The sequence below is a fragment of the Ctenopharyngodon idella genome, chromosome 7 (genome assembly GCF_019924925.1).
Source record: "Ctenopharyngodon idella isolate HZGC_01 chromosome 7, HZGC01, whole genome shotgun sequence".
In the NCBI taxonomy this organism is placed as follows: domain Eukaryota; kingdom Metazoa; phylum Chordata; class Actinopteri; order Cypriniformes; family Xenocyprididae; genus Ctenopharyngodon; species Ctenopharyngodon idella.
In genome coordinates, this window is record NC_067226.1 from 32,868,530 (window position 1) to 32,882,264 (window position 13,735).

The 13,735-nt window shown below is 36.3% G+C and overlaps 2 protein-coding genes across 3 annotated transcripts; one reads left to right on the forward strand and one right to left on the reverse strand.

Moving 5' to 3' along the window:
• Nucleotides 1-3,716: 3,716 nt before the first annotated feature.
• rplp2l (ribosomal protein, large P2, like) lies at nt 3,717-9,030 on the forward strand. Its single transcript, XM_051900123.1, has 5 exons — nt 3,717-3,868; nt 4,411-4,534; nt 4,651-4,699; nt 5,646-5,741; nt 8,913-9,030. The coding sequence occupies exons 2-5, from the start codon at nt 4,412-4,414 to the stop codon at nt 8,987-8,989; spliced, it is 345 nt and encodes a 114-aa protein (XP_051756083.1). The 5' UTR covers nt 3,717-3,868; nt 4,411; the 3' UTR covers nt 8,990-9,030.
• A 3,120-nt stretch (nt 9,031-12,150) lies between these two features.
• On the reverse strand, nt 12,151-13,267 carry saa (serum amyloid A). Of its 2 annotated transcripts, none has more exons than XM_051900121.1 (4): nt 13,113-13,267; nt 12,888-12,985; nt 12,666-12,804; nt 12,151-12,545 (listed from the first exon to the last, which is right to left on the reverse strand). In XM_051900121.1, the coding sequence occupies exons 2-4, from the start codon at nt 12,973-12,975 to the stop codon at nt 12,389-12,391; spliced, it is 384 nt and encodes a 127-aa protein (XP_051756081.1). In that variant the 5' UTR covers nt 12,976-12,985; nt 13,113-13,267; the 3' UTR covers nt 12,151-12,388. The 2 variants fall into 2 exon arrangements, with proteins under 2 accessions (XP_051756081.1, XP_051756082.1); XM_051900122.1 differs by having other exon boundaries at nt 12,151-12,527; nt 13,113-13,265.
• Nucleotides 13,268-13,735: the final 468 nt, after the last annotated feature.

Consider the following 13,735-nt stretch of genomic DNA (forward strand, 5'->3'; position numbering starts at 1 on the left):
CAGTGTGAACAGATCATGGTTCTAAACTGACCTGCATGCGCAAAAGAACGATACGAATGGGGTTGTCAGGTTTTTACCACAAAATGCACTCAATTGCTTCTCAAAACTAGTCCAAAACTAGACCAATCACGTTTCGTGGGGTATCCCAGTAAAATCGCGTTCCGGGGTTAAATATCGCGTTAGTGCGGTCGCTTCAACCCACAGCAACAGTGAAAAAGTAAACCAATTCTACGGGAAAATCGCGGACTTGGCAACACAGCGCGCTGACATACGGAAGTAAACACGGAGGGCATTAAAGTAAGCGATTACGCGTTTATTTATAGTGTGATCTGCCGCGGAAGTTAGCGAAATTATGCGCAGATAGGCTAATATGAAAAATAAAGACAATGATGTGACAAAAAGAGCAGTTTTTAAATTTTTATGATACGCACCCTCATGTTTCGCTTGTCTCTGTAATACTTACGAGTTCTGACACATCACTGCCCTTCTACTGACTACCTTTCGCCACTGTCTCGATAGCGTTGGGTATGTAAAATCTTTGAATAGACTCCCATGAGCGCAGAATCGTGTCGAATGTTGATCTCGAGTGATGTAAAAATCGCATGACTGTTCACACTGCGGTCGCGTTACAAAACATCTGACCTGTATCGGGTTTAGTACCACATATGGAAGTGGCACAAATCTGAATTGAAAAGATTTGGGCCACATTTACCTGCAGTGTGAACATAGCCTCAGTGTTTTTGAATAAATCGGTTGAATTAAGCGAATGATCGAATCAAGACGGTCACTTGTCGCCACCTACTGGCATATCAGTGCAACATGCAGAAACAGCCAGTGCAAAAATTATTTTATTTACTTATTTATTTTTTGTTATATCTGCATTTATGTATATTTTGTATAGTGTTTATTGTATTCTGTCTTGTCTATAGTCTGTGGAGAACCATTCAAGTAAGATTTTCATTGTTCTTCGTTCTCATGGCGTATGACAAAACACTTTGACTTTTGAAAAGAGCAGTCAGGACATCCTGCCAAACAACTCCTTTTGCATTTCAAAGAAATAAAGTCTTCTAGGATTGAATAACATTAAGGCAAATAAAGATGACAGAATTTTCATTTTTGGGTGAACTTTACATTTATTACATCTGTCAACAAATCCACACTTCACACTGACATCAGTACTAATATCAGACAGTCTGATGTGCTCTTTACACCGCTCACATTAAATTTTTCTGTCTGTCAGAAACTGTTTCATGATGATTTTACCACTAACACACTTGCATGAGCAATTAAAACAATAGTTCACCTAAAAAATGAAATTCTGTCATTAATTATTCACCCTCATGTCTTTCCAAACCTGTATGACTTTATTCTGTAAAACAAAATAAGGAGATAATAGACAGAAAACGTGAACTGCTCTTTTGCATACAATGAAGGTGGATGGTAATTTTACTGTCAAACTCCAAAAAGGACAAAATAATAACTTGATATTCTAAAATAGCTGTGTGTGAAACAGATTGAAATACAGTTATTGCAGATGCAGATCAGTCATTTAAAGGGTAGCCTATTCTAGTACTGCGTTATGTTATCTTGGGCATTATTTACAGCTACACTTTGTGTTTTCATAAAATTAGAAAATATAGTTCTCATGAATGTAAAAAAATACCTCTGAAAATCATTTCCAGGGGACAAATTTTGACTTTTAGCTAATATATGTGACACAAAACTAGTCATAAGTCACACGGGTATATTTGTAGCAACAGCCAACAATACATTGTATGGGTAAAAATTTTTTGATTTTTCTTTTATACCAAAAATCATTAGGATATTAAGTAAAGATCATGTTCCATGAAGATTTCCTACCGTAAATATATAAAAAATGTATTTTTGTGAGTGGATATGCATTGCTAAGGACTTCATTTGGACAACTTTAAAGGCAATTTTTCTAAATATTTTGATTTTTTTGCACCCTCAGATTCCAGATTTTCAAATAGTTGTATCTCAGCCTAATATGTCATATCCTAACAAACCATACATCAATGGAAAGCTTATTTATTCAGCTTTCATGTGATGTGTAAATCTCAATTTCAAAAAATTGACCCTTATGACTGGTTTTGTTGTCCAGGTTCATATATGTTATTTTCTGACTCTGTTGTCCAGGTGGCTGTGATTTTGCGTAATACTGTGAAGAACACCCTCCAAATATTTAATTAGGCCTACTTTCAAGTTTGTTGTTTAAAAAAATGTGATTTCTAAGCACTGTTCATAAACTTCAGAAAAGCACAGTTTGAGTGCAAGTCTCACAGTATAACTAAATATGATATATTAGTTAAATGCCTACTTATAAATCCACTGATGAGATGATGAGATGAAAGTATTGGTGCATGCGCTACACCACAGAGAGTCACTTTATAAATTTGGTTTATATGCTCCTGATAAACAGTGACCTCTGCTGACATGTTTTATCAGCAGACCATAATGGTGCATTTTTGCTCTTGAGGATTTAAAGGGATAGTTCACCCAAAAAATGAAAATTCTGTCATCATTTACTCCCCCTCAAGTTGATCCAAACCTGTATGAGTTTCCTTGTTCTGCTGAACACAAAGGAAGATATTTGGATGAATGTTAACCAAGCAGATCTTGCCCCCCCATTGACTACCATAGTAGGAAATAAAAATACTATGGCAGTCAATGGGGGGCGAGATCTGCTTGGTTACAAACATTCTTCCAAATATCTTCCTTTGTGTTCAGCAGAACAAAGAAACATACAAGTTTAGAACAACTTTTTGAGTGAACTATCCCTATAAATGATATATGAACTAAATAATTTGGAATTTGTCAAATTAAATGCCAATTTTGTTCCTGTGTTGACGTTTTAGAAAGGAAAACAACATACTTTTCACACTCTCACTCCACTAACAATGACCAACATGGATGCGTCACAGAAGAACTGTCCTTTTTGCCATTTCTCTGAAAGTTATGAACGTTTTGGAATGATTTGTGTTTCCTAAATGTAATATAAATTATATATAAAACATTAATCAGCAAACTTATGGCTAATTACGTTTCCTTGTGTCATATCTACTTGGCACACTGATGTTTTATAGTTCAGTGATTGAGCACAAAAATACCAGACAGGTATATTGTTTCTCATTTTTATTATTAGCGTAATATATATGCGTAATGTAGTGTAATGGACCCTTTTCAGACCGTTTTAACGGTCATCAATATCGTAAATCCTGCAATTTTTTAATTATTATTATTTTTTTTTTTTAATGTATATACATTTATAGCACTATACTTAGTTTTATAATACTGCTGCATCAAATTACAAAAAAAAAACAAAAAAAAAACTAGTAACTGGTAACGCTGCTGTGAGGGTGTTTCTAATACAGCGGCTAAGGAAGTGACTGTAAAAATGACATATTTCTCTCTTCTGATTATCGTAATCGCTCTCTATTTTTTTTCCTCTTTTTTGAAAGTTATGTACACACTATTGTGGAGTTTTTATTTTGCAATTTGTGCAAATGGAAACACAAAAAATATATTTAACGAAGTCTTTCATTAACCGCTATAATATTTTATACTTCCGCTTCTGAGAAACCTGGAAATGTGAAAAGGGTCTATATATATATTGAAAATATATGCGGAATTTTTTATTCATAAATATTTCATTCGAGAAAAAAAAGGAGGGAAAGAGGAAGAGACTCCGCCCTCAACCTCGTGATTGACGTGCTGTTCGTCCTTTCGATTCGCTCCTCACATGTGACGTCATCGGTCGTGTCGTTTTTCCGGTTTTCTCCACCTTTCCGCTTCCTTTCTGCCTGCACGAGCCCGCCTGTGAGCACGCGAATCTCCCTCTCTCCGTAAAGTGAGTGAATAAAAACACCGATTTAAAAAACACACGTAAACCTCAAACGAGCGAATAATGAGTGTATTTGATACCATAAAGACCCTCAATCCTTCATTTGCGAGACTGATGTTATGGAGAAGCTCAGATTGATGTACTGATACACAGTCCGCTAGCAGCAGGACACTCAGCCATGTGGCTTAACACGTAATTACTATAGTGAGAGATGGCATATTTGAGCTATAGTTTTATTTCAAGTACATTAAACATTAAATGCCCTCACTAAATGCCCTCTTTATTAGGTGAAGAGCTCAATTATTGTTCAGTTAGGTTTTTGTGTGCACATCTTTGATGCATTTTTTTTATTTCAAAAACTTATGATAGTGAGTAAATAGTGTAACTAATATTAATAAAGTGTAAAATTAAATTCAGAAGACTTATTTGCTATAATTAAATTATATGTAAAAATCATTGAGGCATTCAGCTGCCATATTTTTGAATGATGATCATTTTTCAAGTCAAAACTGTTAATGTTTCCATTAATTTCTCTTTATTTGATGTAGGATGCGTTACGTAGCTGCTTACCTGCTCGCTGCCCTCGGAGGCAAAGAGAGTCCCAGCACAGGTGACATCAAGAAGATCCTGGACAGTGTCGGCATTGAATCTGACGACACCCGCATGGGCAAGGTGAATCTATAACCGCATGAACACTGAGACCGGATCAAGTGTTGTTTGTAAGGGACTACATCCATTTGCCTGTTGTTTATGTGCTTCTCTTTAATGTCGACTTTTCTGTATTGTAGGTTGTGTCTGAGCTCAATGGCAAAAATCTTCAGGAAGTGATTGCCCAAGGTAAGTTGGTCATTTTTTACACTGGTAACAAAGTGGTTACCGATGTAAGAGACTTGAGGATATGTTTAATTAAGTCCAGGCTAGGGTTCCCATTCATTCAAATAAATGTGATCTTACTGCACTTTATCTCCGTGTCTGATTTAAAAAGCCTTATCCAGTAATCACAAACAAAATTTGGTCAAAGAGTGCATGGGAACACTGTGGAGTGTCCTGGATAAGAATCGAGGGCTTTTTAAAGAGGGTACAGGACATGAGCTTGTGTCTCTCGGGCCCTGTTTATACCTGGTATTAAGTGTTTTTGGTCGATCGGATCACAAGTAGATGACACTAAATACTGGTGTAAAGCGTTTTGAGCTTGTCCACTTTCAACCACTTCCAGAGGTAGTTAAACACATTTCGACCGGATTGCTTTCGTAGTGTAAACGCTCATGTGGTCGAATGTGTTCAAACAGCCACAAAAGACTGTCTGCTCTCCGTCTACTGACCTAATGTGTAAACATGGGAAGCGCGCTAGCCGGACAGGATTTAAACTTTGTCGGCTGAAGACTCAAGTTTTAGTTTAAAGATGGAAAGCGTACCAAGCACAATCAGTGTTCTCTCAGCATTCCTGATTTCTAACACACACTCACAGCGTTCGGCCAGTCTTGTCTGTCAGAGTAGAAACGAAAGCTGCTGCTCTCCGAATGTTTTTCCGTCGTCTCCTTTTGCGTTCATATGTAAATTGTGTGAGCTTATTTCGTTCATTAGATCGAAAGATCTGAAAAACCCATACATTTACCCGCCCATAGACCCTCCCCTCGAAGAAATCAGGACAGAAGTGGTTGAAAGTGGACGAAAGAGACGGATTAAAACACCAGGGAATGTTTCTCCCTCGTCTATTTGTGATCCGATCGACCAAAACACATCTCAATACCAGGTGTAAACAGGGCCTGTGTCTGTCTGACAGGTTTCAGTAAGCTGGCCAGTGTGCCATCCGGTGGTGCTGTGGCTGTTTCCAGCTCTGCTGCCCCGTCCGCTGGAGGATCTGCTGCCGCCCCTGCTGGTCAGTGCCTTATTTTTCCTTATGCCTCTTCCTGTCTCTCTCTAATGGGTAGGATGGTATAGCTCAGAACTTTTCAGCCTATATATATTTTCTCTTAAGTCGAATTTCAGTCAACCATTTCAACCAAATGTCTATTATAAGGTGAGTAGATAAAAAAATTAAGTAACTAAACAGTAAAAGTAAAGTAATCAACTATGTTTTCACTAAATAAACAATATTGTATTATAGTTATAAACACTGCCTGGCCAAAAAAAGTCACTGTTTCGATTTAAATAGTCAAATACTTTGAGTCTATGACTGGATCATTGCAATGCTTATGTTTCTAGCATGTTATGTTTTCCATAGGGGTGGGCTAGATGACCAGTCTTGTATCACGATATAAGTAATTTTATATCACAATAACGACGTATGTCACAATATAGTTATTTTTCCTTTTAAATAAGGTTTTTATTATGTCAATTTCTCATACCATTGAAATTTCATAATTCTTATTACCATTTTTAATATACTAGCCCAGGGGTGTCCAAACTTTTTTAAAAGGGGGCCAGATTTGATGTTGTGGACACATTTGGTTTCCTTTTCTATTTTTTATATATATAATATATATATATATATAACCACATATGGTACATCACTACATGGTAAAAAGTAAAAATATTGTTTCTATATCTAGAATGGCTTTATGGTATTTAGTCTATAAACATTCAATATAAATACGAATGCACAAAACTGCAAGTTTATAACAAAAATAGTCTGTAATTTGGCCTTTATTACTCATTTAATACATATCTACATTAAAAATTAAATAAAACCTAGATATTAACCTACATTTCTGACAAAATACCACAGTTACAGGTAGTGTTACCACTGTAATTCCATGATAAATGTTGTTGAATTGTTGGTTTGAAAATATTCTAACTGGATCGGCTCAATGTTTCCCCTGATTTGCACGTTAGTGTTGATTCAGTCAGCGCTGTTTCAACTGACTTTAAACTGAATTAAATCACAGAGAGATTTGCAGCTTGTACCTGAGACCTCTATGCCGACCTCAAACACTTCTCACTGGCTGTTTAGTGGTCGTGTGATCGAGACACTCAGCAAGTAAACACATTTGTGAGCTTGTGAGTCGCACCCTGTGCGGTGCGCACAAGTAGCGCTGTTTCATTCCGCTTTTGGCGCGTTAATGTTTCCCTGGCCTAAATTCTAGTACTGCCACCTTGTGTTGACATTGTGAAACTGCACGATTTGTAAATTATGCATGGCGGGTTTCATATAATAGATTTTAATAGACAGGCTGCGGGCCAAAGACACAAATGAAATGGACCTACCTGAAAAACTTCAAGCACTAGAAATACTACATAAAATGTATAAAGTAATTAAATGGATAAAAAACAATGCATGGTCTTTACTGTGTCAATTAAATATATACGTTTCTTTTCTTTTCTTTTTTTGTTGTTGTTTGATTAGCATTAATAATGACAGTAGGTAAATTTGGATGCTGTCCCTTTAAGACTGACTGCACCGATCCATTATACTTAAGCCTTGTCTTTCTCAACTGTACCTTCACTTAATACATAAATGGCTCTGTTTACTTGCAAATACATGGTCACTTTGACACTTAGGTATGTTTATTTAGCCGAATCAAGCCCAATTAGGTGGCAAAAAGCGCTCAGTTCAGTCCTCGCGTGCTTTATGAGCCGCGACTTGATGTTGCACGTCTCTCAGACAGCGCTGAGAAAGTCTCTCAGAGCGCACTCATGTGCTGAAATGAGTTGTCTTTCACTGCTAATTGAGCTTCAGTGGTTTAAAACCACTTGTTTTTAAACCCCAATGCTTGAAAACGCATGCAAACGATAAGCTTTCGTGATCGCGCAGCACAGCAAGCACGTGAGCATAACCACGATTAAGACGATAGTCCAAAATCTCTACCACTTGACACATTTCTACCGGTTAATCTTGTCTGCTGGTATGTAGCCCACCCCTAGTTTGCCAACAGTTCTTCTAAACCTTATTGATGGACTGTGTAGCTTTTCATTTCTTAAACAACCATGTAGGAAGATGTATCATGACCATATTCCAGCATGACAATGTCAAAATTCATCGGGCTCAAACTGTGAAAATCATTTTCACACATGAATTGGCACCTCTGAGTCCAGAGCTTAAATTCATTGAAAGTCTTTAGGATGTGCTGGAGGAGATTTTACAGAGTGCTCACCTCTTGCATTGTTAATACAAGATCTTGACCAAAATTGATGCACCTCTTGATGGAAATAACATCATAACATTTATTTCCATTCTTCATTCTCCCTCTCAACCATTCTTTCACAGTTTGAGCCTGATGAATCTTGACATTAGCTATGTTCCCATTCAAAGTTGCAAAAAGCATTTGTGAATAAAGCAGCGTCTTTTTATCCACTGAGCCGAAGAGTACAAAATCGTCACTTCCTGATAAATTGGCCCAAAATATCACTAATTAGAACAATGAAAGTTGCTGCAGTAGGGGAAGCCATTGTATATAATTTCGTATATAATAAATTACTTGCGCCTCGGAGCACGCAGACGAAACGCAATAAAGTTATCTTGCTTTCGGAGGCGAGTGCCTGTTGTTTAAGAGCACAGTCGTGTAAGACGGTTCGACGAACGACAGGATTTGCTCAGACATTTCAGAACAACCAAATCAACATTTCAGATGCTGTGCAAAAAGATCGGTCTGCTGGTTAGTCCAGTTATGCCGTCCCATCACAAATTCTCGTCTTTTTTTGATGTGCATTGAGGAATTTATTCGGTAAACATGTTTCCATAGTAGTTTACGCGCATTTTTTCTTACTGGATAAATTTATCCGACTCAATTGAGCGCATACAGCGCATTTTGGCGTTTCCAGCATTTCCATCCCAAAATGCACATAAAAATCTTTTATTGGCATATTTCAGATGATATTTAGGGCAGTGTTTTATAAAATATATTAATAAACCCCAGTTAAATTTGCGTAAATTACTTGTTAAGGGAAAAAAGTCAAACGGCCTTCAGGTTTTTTTTTGTAAATGTAACATGCTGCTGTTGTTTGAAAGTTGTAATTTGACTTATGGTCATAAATGTGAACCGTTTAGGGTTGGCTTCCTTTAGGTCCTATAATGTTGTTAACGTCTTTATAACTTTTCTTTCTCCTACAGCGGAGGAGAAGAAAGAAGAGAAGAAAGAGGAGTCTGAAGAATCCGAAGACGACATGGGATTCGGACTCTTTGACTAATCCGTCTCCTCGGGACCAAAATAAAGTTTATTACAAAATGATTTTTGCTTCCTTGTTCATTTCAGAATTTTCAAATGCGGTTTATAATGTGGAATAGTATGAGTGATTGGAAACTTTACTGCATGATCTCACTCAAATAACGGCAGTCTTATTGATCAAAAGATCTGAACCTTGAATTAGGCTTTATAATAATGCCTTTATGTATACTGGTAATTTGAAAATGGCTGCACTTTAATATTGGCATACCTGAAGACACTTGTGAATGTTATGTTTATGAAAAAATAGGCATACTGTTCATATCGGCATGTTATTAGAGGTCAATTCTCAATCTAATTAGACATCTTGTTACATTTTCACTGAAATCCAATGCCACTCAAATGAAGGGAGTTTTTCCTCCAGTAATTTCTGCCTGCGTTCATGCAAAGACCCATTTGTTAAAGGCGTGAGTCAGTTGGATCTTTGCACATAAAGTGTAAACTAAACCCTCTCAAGCACGGCATCCTGGCATTGATGTTGCAGCAATTTCTAGTCTTGTCTTTTTGCTGAGTCAGGTCTGGATGAAGCTCGATTTATTGACCATTATGGGCTTTGGGTTGGACACGGAGTTTCCCAGTTGTGATGTGCTGTAAATGTTTTGGCTCTTGTGGCCGATTCCTGTGTTGCACAACTTATTCTGGGAAGTAAGGCATGATTATTTACTTTCTTTTTTTATCTGGGATTGAAAGGGTGCAATAAAGGCTACACGTAACTATCTTTACTGATCCAAACCATTATATAACCGAATAGCGTATATGCTTTTGTCATGCATTTGGCGGACACTTTTATCCAAAGTTCCAAATATAAATTTTTTTTCTTAAGAAATGATTCAGAACAGATCATTGGCTTTGTGTTTTTGGCCACAGCGTGTGAGAATAATTTCAGTTTTGCTTTTGCATGGAGCTTTGCTGTTGTTTGCACTCCTTGTTCTTACAGTGTGTGCTTAATCATCCAATACGTGGAACTTCCAGATGCCTGCAGTCAGACCAGACCTGTTGTGTGTGATTTAAACTGTTTCAGTTTCAATAATACAAACATTGGCAGTCATTTTGACTTTCAGTTTTATTGGAAGTTTTAGTGCAACAGTACATGAGACACAAGAGCATCACACAACACTGAATGGATGCTAGGTGGGATATATATATATATATATATATAACATTTTAAAATATGAGGCATTTTGTGTGTTCATGAAGTCTAACTTTTCTGAAGAATTTATGAATTTAAAGACTTAAGAATTAACACCAGAATTTTACTATTTGTTATTAATGTAAAATCATATTTATAGTCAAATATTCTTAGGAGTTTTTGTTGTTCAAGCAAGCTGATGTTTTTTAGTGCAAGAACAGATTTCTTTCTCTTTTTTGTCATTGTTTTAGCCTACTATTAGGAATCTGCAGTTTCTTTTTAAAGTTCAGGGCAGTATCATTCAAAATGGAGGAAGGGTCATCAGTATCCATTCATAAAGAACATGCTTTATGCAATTTTATGTTTATTCATTTATTGACAGCTGTTGATGGGTTAGTGTAAAGACAGTGTGCTTGAGTGACCAGCTGGAGGCGCTACAACATAAATAACGAGTGACATGGATGAAGAGAGACATTCAAAATGAGTTGTTGACGCAGATAGCTACTAAAAAATATCCGATGACCGTTTTGATATTTTATCGCACACGTTATAATGTTGTATTACCACATTTGGACTACTTGAACTATAGTAAAACAGCAGTAAAGGTGGGGTGAATCGTCACAGCAGTGAGGTAACATCGGTTTATGTGGCTTAGGCATAAGTCATGGTTAGGACTATATTTTTGGACATGTTTTGTTTTCATTTTGAACGCGGACTTTCCATAGATGTAATGATTTTTATATATTCTATACTCTAAACACAACTCTCATAGAAAACTTTCTGCATTTTTACATAAAAAAAAGTGTTGTTAATATTATTATTTATGTTTTCCTCATGGGGACCCACAAGGACCACACACACACACACTACTGTACTGTATATATTTTATCAATGCATATCGTCAAAGATTATTTTTCCAGTACTTTCTATGTATTCGTTTCACCTTTGAAAACAACAAACGTATGTTATGTTCTGTTAAATGCATATTAAAAGAATAAAAAAATAAATAAAAAACAAACAATGAGTGACATAAATGAAAACAAACATACAAATGAGGAATTGATACGATAAAGCCCTCGCCATCGTTACTGTTTGTCTCACTGTGTATCAAGTGCAGAGGAAGATCTGGAGCAGAAATTCAGATATTGTAATGGGCGTTTAGTTTCCGACACGCGCTGTAAGCGATCGACCAATCACAACAGACTGGGCCATCTGACCAGCAGAGTAGACCAGTCTCTATAACTTAACATGTTTGCATTAATAGAGGTGGTTTAGTCAGTCTCTTGCCTCTCTGGTCTGCTCAGTTCAGTCACATCAGGTTTTCACTGCATTTAGAGATATTTTATAAACCTTGGATTGGGCTGGACATGGATTTTCCAAATTGATGTGGCAGATTCCATTAGGAAAATCTGACTAGTTTGATCAGGTATTTATAGGAAAGACTGTTTATATTGTGTTAAAAGGCTGCAAAAGACCAATATTTACTTTAAACAAAACAATCTGAGATGGAACACTTTACTGAATATTAATTAAAATCTAATTCGTAATAAATATTGTCACTCTCCAAAGTTTGTCATTTTCATAGTGAGATGTACAATACAAAATGAAACCATAACTAATAATAATTAAACACACGGAAATGAAAATGCAGTATGGTAGAAATGCATTAGTTTTGTGGTGTAAAATGCTAACATGTTTAGCTCATAATAAGTATATTTAAAGTTTAAAGTGCACATTTATATAGAGCATAAATAAAAAGTATAAAGAATATTTTTTATCAAAATAAATAATTGAATCAATAAAATATTTAACATTGTAAATCAACTAAATATAAATATTATAAATACTACATTTTTAATATAAACTTTTCTGACTGATATTTCAAATGTGTGTGTGTGTGTGTGTACCTAACATTTTTTGGGGACAAACTTGTATTTATGTCATATGTATTATTGTTAAATGCACATTTAAAACAACAACAAAAATAGACACACAAATGAGTAAGTTGCTCTTTTAATCAGAAACTAAAATGTTACATAGACTAAATGGTGCTCAAATCAATGTGACATTAAAGACTACGTTTGTATTGTCATAAATGCATATTTAATTAATGATAATTGTCAAGATGTAAAAAGAGAGTGGAAGAGAGTGATGGTTTTACATTTGTTCTGCAAAATTTAATCAAGCAATTGTTGAGATCCTGGAGGCACTGCTGATTTCAGACATTTTCTGTGTTCAGTACTTTTCAGGAAGGCCTCTGGGTCTGTAGCGGTTGGGGTCTCCGCCGTTGCGCCCCCAGCGATTGGCCTCCTGGTCAGCTGCAGAATCAGAGTTGCCGTGGCGAGTGAGACCCTGCAGAGCCTCTCTTCCATCACTGCACGCATCAGAAGTTCTATTAGTGATTTCATGGAATTTTCATGCAGCCAAATGTAAACATTAACATTCCAAAATCATTTAAACAGTTTCAGCACTCAAATCAAATCTGCCGCAGTCAGCATGATTCTGTACGTACCTGATCACTTTGGCAGCCCACCTGCCTCCCGGTCCCCGTCTGGCAGCATCATAATTCCCACGGGCATGAAAATACTTGTCGGAGTATTGCCAGTTGGCATCCCTCATATCGTTGTAGGCGCGCAACATGTCCTTTCCACCTACAAGAAACAGTGAAAGTGCTTCAAATATGCCTACAGTTTGACTCAAGTTTAATAGATGTAAAAAAGGAAAAATAAGTGACCTTGGATGGCTTCTCCTGGGAAGCGGTACCACTGCGCCTGAGCCTCGACCACCAAACCCAGCACCAGCACAGCAAGAATAAGCTTCATGATCACAGAACTGAACACATAAACAAATTCGGACAATCCTTAGAAAATGCTTTTATCCAAAGAACTTAAAGAGATCTCCGATCGCTGTACACAGATAAGATTATCATGATATAGAGGTGGTTTAGTAAGTCTCTTACCTCTCTGGTTTGCTCAGGTCAGTCCCATCAGGTCTTCATCCAGTTTGAACCATTTTATAAGCCTCGGATTGGGCTGGACTTGGATTTTCCCAACTGTGATTTGACAGATTGCGTTAGGAAAATCTGAAAATATTTTGCCTCTATTTCTGGGAAAGTCTGAATTTACGAAACATGACTGCTTACATTATTAAGACAAAACATTCTGAGATGTTTTCCAGACTTTGCAATCTTCTTGTAATCTGAGATGTACAATACAAAGTGAAACCATAATAATTTAAAATAATAATAATAAATAATTAAACACATGCAGTAGAAGAGTAGTATGGCAGGAAAGAATTAGTTTTGTGGTATAAAATTGTAATTTGTAATAAATATTAACATTACGAATTTTGTAATCTAGTTAGATGTACAATAAAGCATAATATTTTTAATAATTAAACTTAATTATTTTCATTATTAATAATAATAATAATAATTAAACATCAGGGATGCAAACAGGTAAGGGGGGAAAAAAGTGAGAACATTGCGTGGGCATGCTCCGCATTGATTTTTTTAAAAAAGATATTTGCTTTACATGCTCATTTATATATACAGTATCTCACAGAAGTGAGTAAACTCCTCAC

Excerpts from the sequence above, each read along its gene's own strand:
- rplp2l (XM_051900123.1), top strand. The coding sequence starts at position 4,412 with ATGCGTTACGTAGCTGCTTACCTGCTCGCTGCCCTCGGAGGCAAAGAG. Across the intron at positions 4,535-4,650 it reads ACGACACCCGCATGGGCAAG|GTTGTGTCTGAGCTCAATGG; the intron begins GTGAATCTATAA and ends TCTGTATTGTAG. Across the intron at positions 4,700-5,645 it reads TCAGGAAGTGATTGCCCAAG|GTTTCAGTAAGCTGGCCAGT; the intron begins GTAAGTTGGTCA and ends TCTGTCTGACAG.
- saa (XM_051900121.1), bottom strand. The coding sequence starts at position 12,975 with ATGAAGCTTATTCTTGCTGTGCTGGTGCTGGGTTTGGTGGTCGAGGCT. Across the intron at positions 12,805-12,887 it reads CCCAGGAGAAGCCATCCAAG|GTGGAAAGGACATGTTGCGC; the intron begins GTCACTTATTTT and ends TGTTTCTTGTAG. Across the intron at positions 12,546-12,665 it reads TGGGCTGCCAAAGTGATCAG|AACTTCTGATGCGTGCAGTG; the intron begins GTACGTACAGAA and ends AATCACTAATAG.